Raw genomic sequence first — 22449 nt, 5'->3', positions numbered from 1 at the left:
ATCCTTCAGTCTGAGATAGTATGCTGTGAAGTGCTACCAGGGGTAAGCTGGGCATTCAGATGGGAAAGAAGTTATTGGGAGGAAGGAGATCACTTTGAGAGTTTCCCATTCCTCTTGCTCAGTATAAGTTGCTACTTGTATGGAGGAAGTGGCTGCTGAGCTCTGAGTTAAATGATGCTTCTGTTTTTGCTGTGGGCACTAGCTATCAGCTGATATCTGATATAGACCTGAAGATTCAGAAATGCTTTACTGAGTAGAATTGCAGGCTTGATGACAGGAAGATCTTGTTCTGTTCTTTTTTCACCCTCAAAGCCGGGCACTATTAAAACTCCCCAAATCATGAGTGGATAACTACATTTATGGAGAAAGAATTTTGACATGGGATAATAACACAGTTAAGTCCAGGGCTGTAGTTAAAGGCAAAGCTTATGTAAAAATAACATTTGCATCATGCTCTTCAGTGTACCAAGTACACGACATAAACAATTTCATTTGATCTGCACAGCAAACCTGTCAAGTAGCTATGGTTCTCTTAACAAATAAGGAAATTAAGTTTGATAAAGGCTAAAGGTTTTGCCCAGGGTCCCAAGAGACTAGTTTAGGACTTCAGGTCTTTTGACTCCACATTCTGTATTTGATTTGTAATTATTTATGAGAACTTCTGGAAATGTCAAATACTTTGTAGGGATTGACTGAAACCCTCTGTGACCCTACTTATGAGAAGCTCTGATAATGGCCGGTACATACATGGTATCTTCTCACTTGAGACTCTCATGCTCTGAATCAGCAATTACTAAATGATTACTTTTCTGCAAAGTTTGTGGAATCAAGTCCATTTCTCTGTGATGGATAAATTGAAGGAGGAAGCTAAGCTATGTTTTCATGGTCATCAGTCCCAGGGAGATGGAGGAACAGGATTATGGCGTGAGAGTTCCAGCTCCATGTTCCTTGTTAAACAGTCAGAAACAATTTCCATTCCCTATAGAGTGGAAAGAGAAATAGCAAACATTTAATAAAAGGATCCATATATTCCTTCAAAATGCTCTAGATTCACTCCCCACAGCCATTCCTGACTCTTGATGAAAATATTTGGAGAACCCAATGGTTACAAAGTTTTGGAGAACACAGACATCTTCAAAAATGCCTTGGGGAATATAAAGTATGTGTGTATGGTTAACAGACAGCCCAGTTCAACAGGAGTCAGACTCACAACTATTAAAGGAAACACAACATTAAAGATCTTTCCCCCTATTCATGCTATTCCTATATAGGCTTCTTTTTACAGCCAAGGAAGGATTTTAGGAGGGAAGGTCGCAGCTTTTCACCTCATGTACCATGGCCAAAACCAATCTTAGAACTTGTCTGACTGGATCTAGTGAGCAATATACATAAACAAGATCTGAGTAAACAAGAGAGAAACCTGCCTATCACCTGTGGAGTCAAGTAATGTAGGGCACCTTCCCAGGCACTTATAAATCAGTGCCCGTCTCTCAGAGAAATGGGTGATGTGCTTCCTGAGAAATGTCATTTGTTATCCTGTTGATAGTGGCAACTTAGGGAAGGATCAGAATGCAAGGTATTCTATCTAGCAATGTAGACCCACTGTGGTAGTAAGAAACTAGGTACCTTAAGGGGCTGGGGACTTTTTAAGCCTTTCTGGTAGGAGCAAGTATTGGCCCTTCTTTCATGAATGAGGGTCATTTTCATCACCTTGGGATGTTAGACTCTGACAGTTCTGATGATGAAGCAAGGCTGTACATGCTCGTGAGAAGAAATGATTTTGCCATCCTGAATCTCCTGAGTGATGGTGCAGATTTTAACCAGTATTCGGGGCAGGCATCTGTAGGCACAGCAGGGCCCGTGTGTCCAGTGGGAAGCTGAGGATGATGCGCTGTCAACTGAGGCTGTGCATTCCATGGCACTGGCCTTACTGGAAGGCTCACATTTGGTGGCACATAGGCTACAGGGAAGCCTAGAAAAAACAGAATTTTACCTGTGACTGAGGGAAGCTAACGATGGTGATGGGGTGGTGTCAACATGGGCCACTCAAAACAAGGACTCCCAAAAGCTTGTTCATTCATTTTGTCATATCATTAGTGAAAGAAGAAGAATGAAAGCAGATCCATGGGAAAGCAGCATCCTTGGTTTGGAAGCGTTAGATTACGTAAGCTGCCATTATGCACAATGCCACTGCCTTGTGGAAGAACACCATGCCAGGAGTTAACGACCAGGGTGCAGCCCAGCTCTGTCGTTTACCAGCTGGTGACCTCAAATAAGTCAGTGAAGCCTCCTGAGCTTTAGTTCTTCATCTCCAGGCTGGGTATAATGGGAACTAAATTTACAGGGTCAGTAGTGATACGGTACAAGCTGAGGGGCTTATTATCTGAGGACAAGAAATTAGTCAGATATTTTTCTTATCGGAGAGTCATAATACTACTGGTGGCCTGAGCCCCATCTATGGAAGAGTGCTCAGTCTTTATCAAGAGGCTTTAAAGTGCCTTTGGATGGATTTATTTATTTATTTATTTATTTATTATTTTTTATTATTTATTTATTTATTTATTTTGCCTTTGGATGTATTTAAATGAAACTTTACGGAATTGGAGTTGGAAGCAGTTAACAGAGCTCTTTATAGAAAGCATCATCTTTCTTTGATGATTCAAGGCAATTTGGTGCCTTGTAGCTCCTCATAGGGACTAGCTATGGTTAACTTTATGCTAGTATAATGTGGCAGTTAAAATGTGCAAGTTAAAAGAATGCTGGGAACAGAATTCAGTGGTTATTTTGGGGAAGAAGGTCTCTGTAGCAATTTTAACGGAGTCCGCACCCACCTGGGGCATTCATTTGGAAGGAGCTGATTCCTCTGAAGAGGTTGTGCTCTATCTAGGTCAGTTCCTTATGAGTTGGTTGGCTTCTTATTGAAAAACCTTACAATTTCTACTTTTAAAAAAAGATGCTAAAATACATATCTACATGCTGCTGTTGGCATCAAGGACGAGTGGCCGGACAGGGATGGGCATTTCAGCCTGAGCAGAATGTTCTGCCAAATGGAACAGGGTCATCCTATTCAATTTCATGAAAGTTCATCTCAGTGGGGGAAAATCTATAAGTGGCCAGGAATATTCGAATATTTGGGAAAACCATTTTTTCCCTTGTACTTAAAAAAAAAAAAATCAACATATAAGCAATTAACCTGGCACACTGGCTCTTCAGAATGACTCAGCTCAGCTAAGGCCTCAAGTTTGGACCAGGTTACAATTGTAGGTCTCCGAACAGCACAGCTTGAGACCATGTATCGCAAGTTCCCATCACTGGCAAGAAGATCAAAGCTCACACCCCCTGTTGCCAGTGGCAGTAACACATGTAGGTGAGCATATTTTCTAGTAGGAGCTGTTTTTATTTTACTTACTTGACATCTGAACTCTCCAGAAGGCTGCGGTATGTGGCAATCTCACACTCTAGCCGGGACTTGACATCCAGCAGAACCTCGTATTCTTGGTTCTGTCTCTCCAGGGCACACCGGATGTCTGCCAGCTGAGCCTCCACATTATCAATCAGACACTGGATCTGGGCCAGTAAGGCTGTATATCGGGCCTCTGTCTCCACCAGGATGCATTCCTGGGAATCTCTCTACCATGGAGGAGGAAAGTAGGATTTATAACAATGACTCGTTGGAGCCTAGGTCACTTGTAAACTGCATCATTTTAAACAATGGTTTCTTTGGGACAGGTACTAATGAATCTCCAACCCTCTTATTACTTCCTAACCAAATAAATCCAAAACCAAAATTATCAACTATGCTAAAGCTCACTTCCCTTTATACTCTTAACTTATTTTTGCTCTCTTTTAAGTATTTACTTCTTTCTCAATCACGTGATAATATCCTACCACACTCTCCTACCTGTGGGACAAAAAAATATTCCAACTTATTTTACACCTGGGCTATAAGAACCTGTTACTATGGCACCTCATTCTATGAATATTTACACCTTAAAGAAGTTAACAGCATCTAACGCAGCATATCTAAAACATGAGAATTGAAACTTTGATGATTAAAGTTCTTTCCTGCTCCGTCATTCTGTAAGTCTATGGACAATGGAATTTTAGGGTTGAATAACCTATCATTTGCATGGTTTTCCCAATTTTTAGAGAGGAGAAAACTGAAGTTCAAGGGGTTAAGTGGGTTGCCCATGGTCACATAATTAGCTGATGACAAAACCAGCTTTGGGGCAGGCTCTTCCAAGTACCCTTCACATCAGAGCCATTTAAATAACTCCTTACGGGGCGCCTGGTTGGCTCAGTGGGCTAAGCCTCTGGCTCAGGTCATGATCTCAGGGTCCTGGGATCGAGTCCTGCATCAGGCTCTCTGCTCAGTGGGAATCCTGCTTCCCTCTCTCTCTCTCTGCCGGCCTACTTGTGATCTCTCTCTCTGTCAAATAAATAAATAAATAAACAAATAAATAAATAACTTCTTACTTCAGAGAGGCAGTACAATGAAGCAGAAGTGTTTCCAGCTTTGGAACCTGAATTCCGGCTCAGACTCATTTCTTTTGTGACCTTTAACAAGTTACTTAATGCCTCAGGATCTCAGTGTCTCCATCTCTATAAAATAGGCAAGATGGAACTCACCTGGGATTTGGCGTGGGAAAATCACTTTAGCTGCCTGAGTCTCAACTGTAAAATTGGCTCAATAATTATGCTACCTCCTTTATAAGATTATTTTATAAATTTGATAGTTTGTAAAAATGTTTTGCATGTAATAAAATGCCCTCTTAATGTTTCCCAAAGTGTATTCCATAGATCATTATTGCCATGAGAGGATCTTAAAAAAGGGGGTCCAGAGTCAAATAAGTTTGGAAAGCTGAATACCATATATCTCCTTCTGGGAGAGCCATAGAGCATATTAGCTTATTAAAGGCCTGCAGGAAGGTACCCTGTTGAACCTGTGTTTACTCCAGCATTTCCCAGGCTTTTTTGACCACAGGCCCCTTTTTTGGCCATAGGCCCTTTAGCAAACAGAGGAACTTCTGAGGGACACAATTTGAGAAACATTGCAACATGCAGGTGTCTGGGGCTATTGCCATCACTGCTGTGTTAGGCTTGGTCAGCTTGCTGGGTACCATTTGGTGTTGGGCCTGCAGTTCAATCTCCAGAGCATTCACAGTGCGTCTCAGTCCAGTGACCTCCTTCAGGCAGCACTGCTGCTGTTCAGAGCTGGTTACCACCTGCTGGTTCAGGCCCTCCATCTGAAACACAAAGACCATGACTATTATGAAGGAAAACATGACTTTGATTAATGGGCACCTGGAAATGCAATGTCAACTTTTTGGTTTTGACTTTTCTATTCTCCCCCACCTGCGTGTTGAACCATTGTTCCACTTCTCTGCGGTTTGTCTCCATGATGGACTCATACTGACATCTCATTTCTTGTAGAACCTGGTTTAGATCAACAGAAGGAGCAGCGGTCACTTCAATGTTGAGTCTGTCCCCAAGCTGGCTCTGTAAGGAATTTATTTCCTATGGAAAGAAAAAGAATGGGAGGTCATTTGGTGAACAGATGACACCCTTGTGTTCTTGTTTGTCTAATAGCAATGATTTAGCTTAATTGTATCTGAAATATAGCTCACAATAAAGACATAGATGATTTATAGGTGCTATTGAGATGCTATAAAATGACTTCAGGCTAGTTCAGATATGACTCTGTGTTCAAATATGTAGAACATTAAAAGGAATCAATCAGCAAGATCAGAGTCTTAAAGAATTTAGATCATTTCCAGCGATGGGTAATGGTGAAGCAGCAGAGAGGTAGAATTTATAATAAGAGACCATAGCCTCTATGACGCCAATATGGGCTTTTACTAATACAGACTTATAGCAATAGTGGCAGAAGTCTGTGTAGGGATCCTACAAACAGAGAGGAAAGCTGTGAGGACAGGAAAAGTGTTGCTTCCTTCTCCTGGAAAAGCGGGAAGGGCAATGGAGGCCTCAGATACTGTGTTATAGGTGATGGATTCCCATGGTAGTAGCGGTAGGTACTTTCGGGGCTGAAAAGCAGAGTAGTGTCTACTTTTTGGAGACACCTATTGCCCAGTTCAAGTCAAAGGAATTGCTGCTATTTTTAGAGGCTTAGCTTGTAATGACTCTCTTGGTTTTTCTCTAACCTCTCCATGGTTGTTTTTGAGGCAGAGGAGCTCCTCCTTCAGAGACTGGACTTGCGCCTCCAGGTCAGCCTGGGCCAGGGTCAGTGCATTGAGGATCTGCTGTAGGCCTTTGGCGTCTGCCTCCACTAGCTGGCGTATGGACATCTCAGCTTCATACCTTTAAAAATGAGACACAAAAAGAAAGGCATTAAAATCAGATAGTGTAAATCAAGCCAAGCAGAACTCTCCTTCCGCATTTTCCTTTGGGCCTTTAATTTAGTATATTTCTGTGTCAGTTTTATTCTCATTAGAGGTGAGACCACTTGATAAACATCACCACGTAATTATTATTCCTTAATCAGTTTGCTGGGATGAGGCCATATTGCTGTTCTTTGAGATAAGGAAATTTATCCTCTTTCTCCTGCTCCAAGAGGCAATGCAGTCGACGGAGAAAGAGCCGTGGATGAAGAGTTAGAAAACTTGGAGGCATGTTTTAGCTATTTCTTGTCCTAGCTGTATGTCTTTGGATGTGACAGACCCCCCCCCCCCTCAAACCACAGTTTTCTCGACTTAAACAAGGCAACTATTTATTAACCCATTTTCCTGAATTACTGTACAGGTGATCAGATGGGTTCATATGTTAGAATCTCCAAGTACTGTTTCCATTTATCGAATGTGAAGGTTTTCCCTGGGCTCGTGCTGGTATGGTGTGGAGCAGGAGGTTTAGCAGATTTGGGGATAATCTTCTCAGGAGTGTATAGAGTCAGAGGCGGGTGAATTCTGTCTCGAATGACAGTGCTGGGTGGGCTTACTTGGCTCTCATGTCATCAGCAGCCAGTTTGGTGTTGTCAATTTGTGAGACCAGTCTGGAATTCTCAGCCTTGGTGCACAAGATCTAGAATTAAGAAATTGTACACACAAATGAGACAAACACCAGGATCTCCTTCTTTAAAAACCAATGGCTTGTGTGTATTGCAATTAACAGTGGGGGGGGGGGGGTTAGGCTTTTCATAGCTATGCTTAGGAAGTTTGGGAAGCTTTGGAAAGTCTGAGTTTTTCTTTTTTTTAAGATTTTATTTATTTGACAGAGACACACAGAGAGAGGGAACACAGCAGAGGGAGTGGGAGAAGGAGAAGCAGGCTTGCCGCAGAGTGGGAAGCCCGATGCGGGGCTCGATCCCAGGATGCTGGGATCAGGACCTGAGCCGAAAGCAGACGCTTAACGACTAAGTCACCTAGGCACCCCAGGAAAGTCTGAGTTTTTGTTATTTTCCTAAGAAATCAACAAAACCCACACCAATAAAAACTTCTGTATATGTTTTACCATTAAATTATAAAATCTGGGGTGCTTGGGTGGCTCAGTGGGCTAAAACCTCTGCCTTCGGCTCAGGTCATGATCTCAGGGTCCTGGGATTGAGCCCCGCATGGGGGGGGGGGTCTCTGCTCAGCGGGGAGCCTGCTTCCCCGCCCTCCCGCCTCCCTCTCTGTATACCTGTGATTTCTGTCTAATAAATAAATAAAATCTTTAAAAAAATAAAATAAAAGATAAAATCTGCCCTCAATTTGCATCCTCTGAAATGTAACCACTATGAGGGCAAGGACTTTTTAGTACACAAATATTTTCCCAGAGCCTGGAGTAATGTCTGGTGTGTTGGTGGTGGTGTTCAGTAAACACTTGTTGAAGAAATAAAATGGAATAAATCTGGCATGTGCATTAACAGCAACACATTGCTCTGATTAGGAGATAGGCTTGGTGTTGGAAGAAACCACTGAAATAATTTGGAGATAATGAAATGAGCATAAAAGGGGGAAACAGTGGTGATGGTAGCAAAATGGATAAAACATATAATAATTCCTAAACTATTGGGAACTTATTAAAACACAATGCCCTTTCTCAGATCCCTGTTTTCTTATTTTTGCTAAAGAAATGACAGCAATAGGTTGTTGACACATTTTAACACATGTTGACACACTTCTGACACAGCAGAATGTATCTCTGGAAGACGAACAAATATAAAACTCTGAATATTGCCTCCAGATGACAATTCCATTCAAGAGATTCTCTTATTCTACAAAATATTTTTTCCAACATAAGATGAACTAAAAATATTAAGGGTTAGCAAATGGCTATTGCTTGGAGAGTGTCATGACACAACCCAATTATACACATTCCTAAGAATCTTACCTTCCTCTGGAGCTCCTCTATGGTAGCATAGTAGGACACGTAGTCAGGACATACAACACAGAGCTCTTTGTTACACTCCTCCTGGATTTTGCACTCCAGTTCAGCATTCTCTTGTTCCAAGATCCGTACCTTCTCAAGGTAGTTAGCAAGGCGCTCATTCAAGATTTGCATGGTCTCTTTCTCATGGCTGTTGATGCCTTCACCACACCAGCCACAGTCATCCAGAAGGGGACAGGCATTGAAGTTGCTTATTAAGCAGATGGGTGTGAAATAAAAGCAAGGAGTGGTTCTGGCAGTCCTCAGAACATGGCCAGCTTGTTGGCAGCTGTTGGCTTTAAGACCATCATGTTGGCAGCTGGCGTTAGAAGAAATGGTCCGAAAATGTGTAATCCTAGAGCAGTTTTGGTGTGGCGTTGAACAAGAAATCATTGTTGTTGTACAACCATTGGTTTCCATCGTGTGTACCCAGTTTTGGTTTATTTTAGTCCGTGGTCCGGATGGAAAGCTCAAGCAACCTCGACTGTGTCTGATTTCCAAGCTTCTCGGCTATTTCCTCTTTGAAGTGCTTATATAGCCTTTGCTCTAGGTGGGGTCACAGCTGACAGGATGTTTTCCTTTCTAATGTTTATATCAAATCCCACAGGAACATCTCATTAGTCTGCTTTTTACTTGCCTGAGAAGAGTTACTTGTCTCATAAAAATGTGCATTGAGGCTGTTACTAAGTTATGACCCATCACAACTACTACTTGTCATCGGATCCAGAGCTTCACATGAAGTCTTCAAAAGGAACTGTCGTCACAGTTCTAACAGCATCCATTATTAAGTAGGTGTGAGTATATTAAGTTCATTAAATCCTTATTGACCTCTCCACCTGGCATTAAGCTTGAATCGGGAATGAGTTCATCCTTCTTTTCCTTTCTTCTCTAGGAAAGGGAATCTATTAATATCTAATAATTATTGGAGAACTCAGAAATCAGTGTTTTATTTTGTTCTGCCCCACTGATTTTCCCATTTTCATTGTTCAGACATTGTGAGTATGGGTTAAATTGTTAGTTTTAAATAAGACACTTCTTAAAGGTCATTGTTAGATTCCTGTTTCAGTTTTCCAGGTAGGGTTTGATTGCTAACAAGAAATTTCTTGGAAATTTTAGGACATTTTATGACATTTCTAGCACTCAGTGTTTGCTTGTGGGATTATGTTAGCTAAAAATTTATCATGGTGTTGACTTATATTTGCTATTTAAACATGATCAGTTGAAAGGCATGTGTTTTCTTTCTCAGGAATACCTTCTCAGCATTTTCTGAAGAAAGTTATTTGTTCCTGATCCTTTATGGAGGCTCTAGGAGAGAATAATTTCCTTGACTTTTCCAGCTTCTAGAGGCTGCCCATGCTCCTTAGCTCGTGGCCCCTTCCATCTTCAAAGCCAGCATGTGGCAGATCTTTTTCACATGGCATGACTCTGACACTGACTCTTCTGCTTCCCTCTTCCACACTTAAGGACCTTGTGATTATATTGGGCCCATGCATATCATCTAGGATAATCTTCCTATTTTAATGTCAGCTGATTAGTGGCCTTCCCCTTTGTCATGTAGCCTAACATATTCAAAGATTGTAGGATAAGGACATCTTTGGGGGCCCATTATTCTGCATATCACATAATGTACAGAAAAAGCACAATAATTTACAATAGCATCAACAAATATAAAATACACAGGAGTAAATTTAGTTTGAAAGGTAGGTCACATGAATAAAATACTGAAATGCACTGGAGGACAGAAAACTAGGATAAATGGAAAGATTTATCATGTTCTTGGCCTGAAATACTGTAGTCATCACTATAAAAATGTCAGTGATCTCTAAATTAATTTAACTTAGATTCCAATAAATTTATTGAGATCCTCCCAAAATTGATTTTGTTTCAATCAGACAAGATAATTCTGAAGTTCTATGAGAAAAAAATTAATCAAATTTGAGTAGCCGGGAAAATTCTAAAAAAGAAAAGTCACCAAGAGATTAGTCCTTCCTATTTTAAAGCCTCAATAATTAAAATACTATGGTATTCATCCCTGAATAACCAGACAAATGAAGAGAATAAAATAAGGAGTCTAAAACAGACCTTGGGACACCTGGGTGTCTAGTTGGTTAAACATCTGCCATTGGTTCTGGTCATGATTCCAGAGTCCTGGAAAGAGTCCTGTATTGGACTGCTCAGTGGGGAGAAGAGCCTACTTCTCCTTCTGTCTGCCTCTCCCCCTGCTTGTGCTCTCTCCCTATCTCTCTCTAACAAATAAATAAATAAATAATATTAAAAAAAATAAAAAAATAGACCTCCTTACAGATTGGGATTTAGTATATGATAAATGTGACATTTAAAATCAGTGGGGGAAAAGATAGACTATGATATGTAGTTTGGGGACAATTCTGTATCAATTGAGGTCAAAGGTAGGGCAGGAAATGTTAGAATCATACCTCATGCCTTATAGTAGGACAAATTATAAATTTTTAAAAAATATTTTATTTATTTGAGAGAGAGAGTGAGAGAACACAACCAGGGGGAGGGACAGAGGGAGAAGCAGACTCCCCATTCTGCATCAGGGAGCCTGATGCAGAACTTGATCCCAGGCCCCTGGGATCATGACCTGAGCCAAAGGCAGATGCTTAACTGACTGAGCCACCCAGGAGCCTAACAAATTACAAATTGATCAAAGAATCAAATGCAAAAAAATGAAATCATAATTGTGCTAATAAATATGAGAGTTCTTTTATAAATTTGAAGTCAGAAGGCCTTTCTAATAATGACCAAAATAAAGAAACCATAAAAACTTATAAGCTGATGACACCGAATAACTTGTACATTGGTAAAAACACAACCTCTAAAATCAGAAGACAGATGACAAACTGGGAAAGCATATTTGCAATAACACTGTAGATAATGACCGGAAAGAAAATACAAAAGGCATTCAATTTAAAAAGTGCCTTATAACAAATGCTTCATGTCACTAATAATAAAGGAAATGTAAACTTAAAGTACACTGAGAAATCATTTTATCTTTTTACCTATCACATTGGAAAAAATCGCAGTTTGATAACAAATGTACTGTATACAGCCTTTCACTTATTGCTGGTGAGAGTATAAATTCATACAAGTTACTATACTGCTACAATAGTTGGATAGGGTGATATTGGCATGAGGGTTGGCAAATAATGAAAAAGAGTACGGATTCTAGGAATAGACTCACATACATGCAGTCAGTTGATTTTTTTAAAAATTAATTTATTTTTTTAAGATTTTATTTATTTATCTGACAGACAGAGATCACAAGTAGTCAGAGAGGCAGGCAGAGAGAGAGGGGAAGGGAAGCAGGCTCCCCACTGAGCAGAGAGCCCGATGCGGGGCTCGATGCAGGGCTCGATCCCAGGACCCTGGGATCATGACCCAAGCCAAAGGCAGAGGCTTTAACCCACTGAGCCACCCAGGCGCCCCAGTGGTCAGTTGATTTTTGACAAAGTTTCCCAAGTAGGTCAATGAGAAAAGGATAACCTTTTCAATAAATGTTGCCAATCAGGTAATTGTATAAAAGAAATTACTATATCTTGAGCTCTACCTCACAAAATTTATTTAATAATAAATATTAATATAAATTAATGTTAATATTAATTTAGATTTATATTACTTAATATTTATAATATATATTAATATAATAAACAATAAATAATAAATTAATTTAATAATTTAAATTAATTATAAAAATTAATTCAAGATGGATTAAACACTTAAATGTGAAGATTGTATGTATGGAGTTTTTAGAAGGCAACATGGAAGAGTATCTTCGTAATCTTGTGGTGAGCAAAGATTTCTAGCACACGGAGAACACTAAGGAACGTAACACTTCATTCCAGTTAAAATCTTTTGTTGATTAAAATATACCACTAAGAAAGCAAAAGGGCAGGCCACTTGCTGGGTGAAAGGATTCACTATTTTATAAACGAACTTCCCTTTGACCCAGCAGATACATGACTAGTTCTGTGCCCAAGAGAAGTAAGTACATGTATATACACAAAAAGACTTGTATAAAAATGCTTGTAGCATTTTTATTCTCAATAGCACCCAAACTGGAAACAACCCAACTGCTCACAAGGAGGACAATGGATCCACACACTGTGGTATGTTCATAGAATAGATTGATAGTAACAAAAAAGAATGAACTATTGTTATTCACAGTAACACGGAAGAACTTCATACATTATGTTAGCCTGAGGAAGTCAGGCACAAAAGGGTACAAACAGTATGATTACATTTATATTAACTTCAAGAACAGGTAAAACTCATCTGTAGCCTTAGATATCAGAGTAGTGATTGTCTTCTCATGAGGGAGGCGAGCTGACTGGGAAGGAGCATGAAGACACTCTCAAGGTTGGTAGTTTACATCTCGCTATGCTAGTCTGTATCTTGATGTGGATGATTACATGACTGTATGTTTTCAAATTTCGTGGAACTGCATACTTTCCATTGATGCATTTTATCGTATGAAAATTAGATCCCAATAAACTGTGATTAATACAGAAAGTTAAGATTTGATACAGCTGAGTCGCTCTGGTAATGCTCATTACTCTATTCATATACTTGAATTACAAGTGGATCATAGAGTCACTTGCAAAAAATGGAAGTCATAGATGTGCTAAGAGAAAGCATAAGAGAATTTTTTTTATAAATTAAGAGTGTATACATTTTTAATTTTATTTATAAAATTCTTTTATAAATTAATCATAAATTAAGAGTGACAATGACTCAAAATCTTATTTATTTATTTATTTATAAATTTCTTTTACAAATTAATCATAAATTAAGAGTGACAATGACTCAAAATCAAGAAACCACAAAAAATGGATAAATCTGACTCCAAAAATAATAGCATTTGAAATCATAATCATTTTAAAAACACATAAAAAGGACTTTGAGTTTTATAACTTTGATTAATGTTATTTTCTTCTTTATCTTTTTCTACACATTCTACCACTACTTGGGTGTATCACTTCCAGAATCAGAATTTGACAATTATTTTGTATTTTTGTTTTCATACCCTTTTCTCCATCTTCTCACTTTTCTTCTCTTGAGTGTCTGGGGTAGAGGTTTTCCTTCCTTCCATGGCCGACTGCTTTATTTGTGTTCTGGAGCTGACTCCTCTCTGATTCCTTCAGTATCATATTTCATCAATTATACTCCTCATTTCTTTCATCTTGGACATCTTTGGTGCTGCTTGATCAATTTTCCTTTCCCTGTAAGCGTATTTGTTTTTTTTTTAAATTTTTTATAAACATATAATTTATTATTAGCCCCAGGGGTACAGGTCTGTGAATCGCCAGGTTTACACACTTCTCTGTAAGTGTATTTGATCCGAAATGGCTTACTCATAAGTATATAGCACTTCAGCCATGAAGGCAGCTTCTTCCTTCCTTCCGTTTTTTTTTTTTTTAAAGATTTTATTTATTTATTTATTTATTTGACAGCGAGAAAGACAGAGAGTGAGCACAAACAGGGGAGCAGGAGGCAGAGGGAGAGGGAGAAACAGGCTCCCTGCTGAGCAAGGAGCCAGCAGTGGGGCTCAATCCCAGCACCCTACAATCATGACCTGAGCTTAAGGCAGATGGTTACCGACTGAGCCACCCAGGTGCCCCTTATTTTATTACTTTTTTTTTTTTTGAGAAAACATTGGGTGTCTGTCACTTTCATTTGCTACCACCAGCTCATTTGTTAACTTTGGGCAATCTGGCTAACCTGTGAGTATTCTATGACATAGTCTATCTTGAAGAGCTTCTTTATCTGCCTTAATAGCACCATTTTCCAGTGTGGAAATGCTCAGTGCTTCCTACAAAGCAATGTACAAATTCTTGATTGCCAGGTCACAGGCTTGACCCAGCTGACTCTATCTCATATCCCTTGACTCTTGTACCCACTGCTTACACTCTAGCCAAACTGTATCCCTTGCCATTCTCCAAGCTCTCCTTGCTTTGTTTCCCCAGAGCAGATTTATTGTTGAGGTTTCCTCTACCTTCTTCATCTAGGTGTTTCAAGCCTGCTCTGGGAGAGAATTCAGCACTCACCCATATTTGGTTCTCCTCTCCTGTGGGGCACATGGGAAGATAACTCTTTCTTGTCCCCTTGCAGTTAGGAGTAACTAGGTCTTTAATCTCTAGCTCAAGACCCTCGTACAGCCTCTTTTCCTGCCCCAGGGACTGGGGAGCCAGCACATTCCAGATGCTGGAAAAGCAAGTCTGAGAGTAATAGAAAGGAGTCCCCTTTACAGTGTTGTCCTGGCTGGAGCCTTCTGGGAAAGAGGCTGTGTAGGAGAGAGAAAGGTTGGGCTTTAGGTCCAGACTGAGATCAGTAGCTGAGATATAGGGAGGAAATATCACCTTTGTAGGGCTAGCAAGTAATCCATGAGTTGTAAATACCAAATACATACTATGAGAAGCCCGAGTCCTTGGGTCATGAATGCTTCTTGCATTTAGAGCAGGTAAATTTTGAGGCCATTGTTTTACATGAGAGTTCTCATGGTGGACTATACACAAACACTAGAATGCAAGGCTTTTTGCTGGTTCTTACAAATGAGTGATGCATTATATTTTTAGATTAAAAATTTTATGCAACACTAAGTGCTAAAATTACTGGCATCTTGTTTAGTGCATTGTTAAAGCTACAAGGACGTTATATTCTTTTTTTTTTTAAGATTTTATTTATTTATTTGACAGAGAGGGATCATGTAGGCAGAGAGAGAGGGGTAAGCAGGTTCCCCGCTGTGCAGAGAGCCTGATGCAGGGCTCGATCCTAGGACCCTGAGGTCATGACCTGGGCTGAAGGCAGAGGCTTAATCCACTGAGCCACCCAGGTGCCCCAAGGGTGTTATATTCTTAACTAAAAATTAGGATTCTACGAGATTTTACTGAGGAAGGTCTTATTGTTTTACCCAAACATAAAATGGCCATTTCAGTGTTTGACAACCCAGGTGAACTCCTTCTATACATGTCCATGTAGAAAAGGATAGAGTTTCCTACTTCAGTTCCACTTTGATTTTGCATTGAGCCAGGCGTAGGCAATTACCCTGGCATCACATGGTTATTACATCCACTGTTATAAGCCACAAAGCTATGTTTGCCATGTTAAAGGAATGAAACACATTTTATTTGGAGATTAGCAAGAAAGTTTTATAGACTGCTCGAATATCACAAGCAGGTGGGAGAGGAAATGATAAAGCAGAAATATAGTGAGGATGTTTAGAGGACAAGTTTAGGGTAGAAATGCCTTCTTGACTTTTAGGTTCGGCTGTCTGTGCTGCCCCTTTTGCTTTCCAGGACCCCGCCGACTTTGATTCCTCCATCCAACACACGGGGGGGTTTAGCGCTCACGTACAGCAGTTTTCGACCGTGCAAATCACATACGCTGAGCAAGGCTCACAGGTGTTGCTTGATGTGCTTATGGCAGAACACGGGTTACAGGGGAGCCTGTGGAAATTTTGAACCAAGCTTAACAAGGGAAAGCTGGATAGAATTTCAACTCAGGAAAGATCATGCCAAAATCTGCCCTGCAAATGATGTTCTGAACACTCTTTGCCGAGTAACATTTGACTTAAGCCTATGTCAGGCCTGGACCCAGCATTGCGGTTCCACATGCACTGCAGCTACGCCAGCTGAATACAATTTTACATGTTTACTTCACTTGCAGATGTTGTCTTGCACATGTTCCTGATTTCCCTTTGGTGCCAGACAGGAACAAAGGGAGATCGCCGGCATGGAATCTTATATGTGATACTCATTCCGCTTTAGAACTTCCGAATACTTTTGAACACTTCTGCTGTCATGTGATTAACCTGAGCTATTTTTTTGTTTGTTTGTATTTTACCCTTGTAAGGAGATTCTTTAATGCGTTAGGGGGGTTTCACCTTGGGCAGACCTTGAGGAGGCAGGATTCTCCTGCATGAGCCTCTTTGTGACTTGGGGGAATTGGAGAATAATCGTGTGGAACTTGCCTGCTGTCCTCCCTCTCGAGGAGACCACGGTACGTGTTGATCTCACACTCCAGCCGGGCCTTTGTGTCCAGCAGCACCTCGTACTCCTGGTTCTGCCGTTCTAGGTCACACCTGATCTCGGCCAGCTGGTTCTCCACATTATCAATCAGGCACTGTATCTGGGCCAGCTGGGTGCTGTACTGGGCCTCCGTCTCTGCCACAGTGCATTCCAGAGATTCTGTCTGCAGAAGGAAAAGAGTGTATTCAGGAGGGCTGTTTAGCATAGTCCTGGGGCCAGAGCGCTGCTTTCAAATCCTTGCTCTACCCTAGTGCAGCTGTATGACTTTGAGAAAATGACTTAGCTTCTCTGAGCCTCCGTTTTATTCTATAAAAAAATGGGCAATGCAAAGTACTTAACTCATAGGAGATGGTTGTGAGGATTAAATTGATTAATATGTGTAAGGCACTTTGAATAGTGCCTGGAAAAAATTTTAAAAGCTGTGTAAGGGTTAGGTATTCCTACCACCACTGTGCTTACTGCAACGTGCAACATACTGATGTAGCTTCAGGGGGGTCAACAGCATTTGAGAGGAGAAACGGAGTATGGGCTTGAGGTGGGGAGGAGCCCTAAAGAGTGGTTCAGAGAAAAGGCTCTGGGATTGAACCAGCTGGATCCAGTTCCACTTTTGCCTCTTAAAAAACTGCATGGCCCCTATGTAATCTGAATCTCAGTCTTCTTCATCTATATAGTGGGGTTAGTAAAGGGGTTTACCCCATAAAGCTACTGTGAGGCTTTTAAGGCTCTCAGAGGATGAATGTGCAGCTATTATTCACCAAGATAGTCTCTCTAGGCTGTAACATGGGCACAGACAGTGGTGTTCCACTGGAAGCGGCTAGTGTGGTCTTCAAAGTGTGTTATTTTTTTTTTCTTAAATTGCTTATTTATTTTATTTTATTATTTTTTTTTAAAGGATTAAGACCTGGGTCTTCTTTTTTTTTTTTTTTTTAATTTGACAGACAGATCACAAGTAGGCAGAGAGGCAGACAGAGAGAGACAGGAGGAGGAGGCAGGCTCCCTGCTGAGCAGAGAGCCCAATGCGGGACTCGATCCCAGGACCTCGAGATCATGACCTGAGCTGAAGGCAGAGGCCTTAACCACTGAGCCACCCAGGCGCCCCGCTTATTTATTTTGAATAATCTTTATACCCAGTGTAGGGCTCGAACTCATGACCCTGAGAGCAAGAGTCTCACTCCTCTGACTGAGCCAGCCAGGGGCCCCCCCGTGGATGGTATTCCCGTTGCTTGGTGGTGTGGGGTGCAGTGAAGGTTCTGGTTGAGGTGTGGATCCTGGGAAAGTTTAGGGTAGTGGTAGAATGCAAAGTGTGAATACCATTCTTTTATATGATGATGAGTTTGGGAACGTGGCCCATATCAAAACAGAGTTAAAACTCACTAGAATACTTGAATGCCTTTGGCTCAGAGATTCCACTCTCATCCTGCTCCTATCCTCCTGCGTGCATGCGCTCTCTCTCTCTCTCTCTCTCTCTCTGACTCTGGAAGGTGCTGGGGGATCATGCTCAAGGCCAGGAGGGAAGGTCGGGCATCCTGCTGGGACAGTACAAAGCTGTTGACCTATCACCTCTGCTTCTAGCTAGGTAAGCAGCAGTATTTGGGGGAAAGCAAGGGAATACAACTGTTGCAAATAAGAAATTCAGACTTTCTACCCTGTGAACTGTGGGTCTCTCCTTGGGGTTACGGAAGAGGGGATAGCATCTCAGGGCCTGATTCTTTAGTGAGAAAAACAGAGCTGTCTTTCTTTCCCATACCAGGCTTTGCTGCGCTTGGAGCTCGATTTCCAGAGCATTGGCTGTGCGTTTCAGTTCCAGGATCTCTGCCTGGCAGTCCTGCAGCTGCTCCGCACTGCATACCTGCTGCTGGTTCAGCTCCTCGGTCTGAAACACAGGTATGATTAGAGGATGCAAAGAAGGATGAAGCCTGTCATTTTCTTGCTCCAGATGCTGACCTGAACAGCGAACCATTCTTCCACGTCTCTGCGGTTGTTGGCCAGCACTGTTTCATACTGACAACGCATCTCATCCAGGACCCTGTTGAGGTCGATGGTGGGGGCAGTGTCCAGCTCCACACTGAGTCGGTCACCGAGCTGTCCCCGGAGCAAGCTGACTGCCTGAAAGAGGAAATGGAATAAAGGAAGCCACAGAGAGCTGGAGAAGAATATTCACTTTGACATCCCAAGGGCATCCTGTTTCTGGAGAAGTGAGTAAAAATGTGGGATTTAGATTCAGATTGCTTAGGTTGAATCTCTTTTCATTGCTCAGTTTCTGCATCTGCAGAATGGGTATAATAATTTTGCCTTCCCCAGAGAGTTATTGTGTGAGATACGAGTTAATATTCATATAAATCACTTATGAAAGTCCTTGGCACAGAAGAAGGTCTCAGTAAATGCTATTATCATCATCACATGCTCAAAGGGAAAATATACGATGTTACATCATTCAGCTTTTCACTTTGTAGCCTCATCAATGTAAGATAATCATATACTTCATATTTTATGAAAAGGTTTATAGACACAGAATATTTTACAATAGTGGCCCAAATATTACATAAGATGTTATCCCCATTCCGAAACGGCCTTCATACCCTGTATTTACCAGTCTGATTTTCATACTTTATGGATTAGAGGTACATCTAGCATAAAGCCTCCAAGGAAGGGCCATTTCTAGAGTTACCTCCTTCACAAAAGCAATGGCAGGTGAACAGTGGTTCTTTCATGTGTTACTGGCTGGGGGCCATTTCATATGTACATCCAGAGATATGCTGGAGTGATCAGCCTGGACAATGTTAGTGCAGCTAGAGGTTAATTGGACACTTGGGTCATCAGGGCCAGGGTCCCCAACAAGAAAACTGGGATCCAGGATGCTAAGACAAAACCGTGCTAGCATCCTGTTTTACAGCAAAGACAAGACCATAATAGCCTCCCATCTGGCAGCCTCTGCAGAAGTGATTTTTGCCAAACATCCTGAAACAAATAGTTACCCATAAAACACTGGTCACTATCTCAAATTGAGGCAGTTAGTCTCCAGATATCAGCCCCGAAGACCAGCAACACATGAACAGTAACCCGATAGGTAGACAGGTGCCTCATCAAAGCTTTGATCGGCGCACCTTAGCAGCCAAGCCACAGGCGGCCCACACTCAGGATGCTCAAGATAGTTCCTGGAAAGCGCTTCTAAAAACTGCTAAACTGGAATGGGAAAACGGCAACCCTCTCGGTTCCCCTCCCTCTCCAGGAGCTTTATACTATCACTCAATAAATTTTGCTTTGCTGCCACCACTCTTTATCTGGTCTACTTCTTCATTCTTCGAAGCGGTATGACCAAGAACTGTGGGCACTAAGAGAACAAAAATCCTGTAACGGTGCCTCGAGTAATCTCATTCCAGCTTTAGCAATATCTGTCCAAGTTAGATTTATATGCACAACATGAAATCTCTCAGTTTGACTTTGTCACTTCCTTTGTTCAGCAATTTTACCACTTGCCTTACCTCTTCGTGGTTTTTCTTAAGGCAAAGGAGATCGTCCTTCAGAGACTCCACATGGGCCTCCAGGTCAGCTTTGCACAGACTCAGCTCACCCAGGATCCCACGCAGGCCACCAATGTCTGTCTCTACCAGCTGGCGAAGAGACAGTTCAGACTCGTACCTTTCAGAGCCAAAGAGATACAGACGGTGATTACTTTGCTAGACACCATGTACTGTGCTGGGCATGCTGGTGAGTGACACAAGGACTCAAGGAAGCCATATTCCAAATAATAAATGTGAGCTTTGTGAGCATTCTTAGCTTAAAATAAAGCTTATATAGAGAATATTGGTGGCATGTGCAGATGTGTGCATGTGTGAGAGACTTGGGGGTGAAGAGAGAGAGAGGGGAACCATAAATTATTTTCAAATTCAAATTCAACTTACTTTGATCTAAAGTCATCAGCAGCCAGTTTGCAGTTGTCAAGCTGTACAGCAAGTCTAGAATTCTCTGCCTTCGTGCACAAGATCTGGTGAGTAAGTTATATGTAATAGAGGGCTCTTTGAAAGAAATGTAAATAACTATTTATTTAACAACTATGCCACTATTTATCTTTTAGAAGTCTTTATAAGAAAGTATAAAATAGCTTTCAGCCTATTTTTCTTATTAACCATGTCACTTCAATGAAGAGAAAAGCAGGACCAATTTATAAAAGAAACAGAAAAAAAAGATTTTTCAGCGATCTAAGACATTTTGCAATATTCCTGGCAGTTGAACTTGGATTTTTCTCCCTAGGTAGTTTGTATTAGGAGTGTATCCCCATCCACGATGATAAAAATTCATGAGTAAGAAAAGAAAATGATTACAAGGATGATACTACATGAGTAAAAAGATGACATTTCAATATCTGTGTTAAAGATAGCAGCATAAATATCCAGTGTTACATACAGTTTTCTTCTCATTCTCTGGATGACATAGTCTAGATGTGAGTGAGTTTATTTGGGCCACTTCATGATTACTGGCAGCCCCATGGCTAATGCTGATGGTTGCTGATGCTCAGCCCACCACCTTTTCCTCTAAGTCACACTATCTCTTGGAGGACCCCTTTCCCTTGGGGGAGACTTCCATAGAACAGACTTTCTTTTTCTCTTTTTTCTTTCTTTCTTTCTTTTCTTTCTTTCTTCCTTCCTTCCTTCCTTCCTTCCTTCCTTCCTTCCTTCCTTTCTTTCTTACTTTCTTTCTTTCTTTCTTTATTTCTAGTATAAGGATAAAGCAAATCACAGGTTAGGGCAGTGAGAGACACCAGACCTTTTGCTGGAGCTCTTCGATGGTGTCGAAGTAACATTGATAATCAGGGCACACCAGTGGGAGGTCCTCTTCACATTGCTCTCGGATCCTGCATTCCAGCTCCGCATTCATCTCCTCCAGGCCACGCACCTTCTCCAGATAGTTGGCAAGTCTGTCATTGAGGAACTGCATCGTCTCCTTCTCGTTGCTGTTGAACACTCCATCCTCGCACCAAGCACAGTTCCCCACCAAGCACGGATTACAAGTCCCAGCCAAGTAGCATGGTGTGAGGCAACCAGTCGGCAAACGAGACCTGGATAGAAAGCTGGGAGTCTGGCATCTGGATGTAGCAGGGGTGCTGGGGAGGCAAGTGGTTTCCACGGAACAGGTTGATGCAAATGCACAGTCAGAAGCCCTGGCACAGGATTCAGAAGAGCAGCCCGTGGGGGAACAGTCAGAAGTCATCCTGTTAGACGTGAAGAACAAAGACTAGTTGTGAAACTCCAAGTGACTGGCTCCCAAGGTCTCTTTGCCTCCTGAGACTTTTATACAGCCCGCAAAATGAGTATTTACAGAATATACCAGATGTTCTGTTTATCATTGTTGGTGCCAGTTTTCATATGAACATTCATTAGTGTTGTTTGCTGAGAAGAGTTTTATGCCTCATAAAAGAGGCATAAGTTCAGGTTACCAAGTAAGGACACTATTTCCATGTGCCAGTAGGATTAAATGCTTGGTTCAGAAAATCTTCATAGGAAGCATTGTCTTTTTGGTAGAATATGGAAAGGCAGAAAAAATTTGGCCACTCAGTAATTATAGATACAATTAATTACAAATAACGAAAATAATATTCCCATAGATTTTACTCTTATCTATTGGAAATTGTTTATGTATCCTTTAAAAATTCATATTACTTATCATTAAATGCCATTTATTTGTTTGTGCCACCATCATAAAATGTTCTATGTAGTTAGCAATCTTTGTAATGCTTTTTTGGTCTTGCTGTGTTCACATGGTAGAGGAGTGAGATGTGAACTGGGTTTAAAATGTGTGTGTGTGTGTGTGTGTGTGTGTGTGTGTGCATATGTGTGTATGAACCATGTCTACCTGTGCGCAAATTGAAAAGTCAATTTACATAACTGATGGGCATAATCTGTGTCCTCAACGCCAAAATACAAATTGGTTGTCAAGATCTGGAGTGGTGATTTTTGATTTCCTGAAACTTGTTTTTTCCACATTCTTATGCCTCATTTTTAGATTAGGATACTGTTTTTCACCTGTATTAATAATAAGAGTG

At 41.1% G+C, this 22449-nt stretch overlaps 2 protein-coding genes and 1 long non-coding RNA gene across 3 annotated transcripts in view; 1 reads left to right on the top strand and 2 right to left on the bottom strand.

Moving 5' to 3' along the window:
• The window catches only part of LOC125087297 (uncharacterized), a 156779-nt gene extending 135378 nt beyond the window's left edge, over positions 1-21401 (top strand). The window contains exons 3-5 of the long non-coding RNA XR_007123401.1: positions 18346-18604; positions 19913-20397; positions 21126-21401. This is a non-coding gene — a long non-coding RNA (uncharacterized LOC125087297). The remainder of the gene's footprint in view (positions 1-18345; positions 18605-19912; positions 20398-21125) is intronic.
• On the bottom strand, positions 878-8781 carry KRT39 (keratin 39). Its single transcript, XM_047707471.1, has 8 exons — positions 8326-8781; positions 6953-7035; positions 6162-6318; positions 5356-5517; positions 5121-5246; positions 3410-3630; positions 1711-1972; positions 878-979 (listed from the first exon to the last, which is right to left on the bottom strand). The coding sequence occupies exons 1-7, from the start codon at positions 8779-8781 to the stop codon at positions 1720-1722; spliced, it is 1458 nt and encodes a 485-aa protein (XP_047563427.1). The 3' UTR covers positions 878-979; positions 1711-1719.
• Positions 15516-21617, bottom strand: KRT40 (keratin 40). The gene is made up of 7 exons (XM_047707475.1): positions 21174-21617; positions 20312-20394; positions 19892-20048; positions 18354-18515; positions 18157-18282; positions 16352-16572; positions 15516-15827 (listed from the first exon to the last, which is right to left on the bottom strand). The coding sequence occupies exons 1-7, from the start codon at positions 21615-21617 to the stop codon at positions 15728-15730; spliced, it is 1293 nt and encodes a 430-aa protein (XP_047563431.1). The 3' UTR covers positions 15516-15727.
• Positions 21618-22449: the final 832 nt, after the last annotated feature.

The sequence above is a fragment of the Lutra lutra genome, chromosome 16, assembly GCF_902655055.1.
Source record: "Lutra lutra chromosome 16, mLutLut1.2, whole genome shotgun sequence".
Lineage (NCBI taxonomy): Eukaryota > Metazoa > Chordata > Mammalia > Carnivora > Mustelidae > Lutra > Lutra lutra.
Note: the sequence above shows the minus strand (reverse complement) of the source record. Positions and strands in the feature narration are given on the sequence as shown.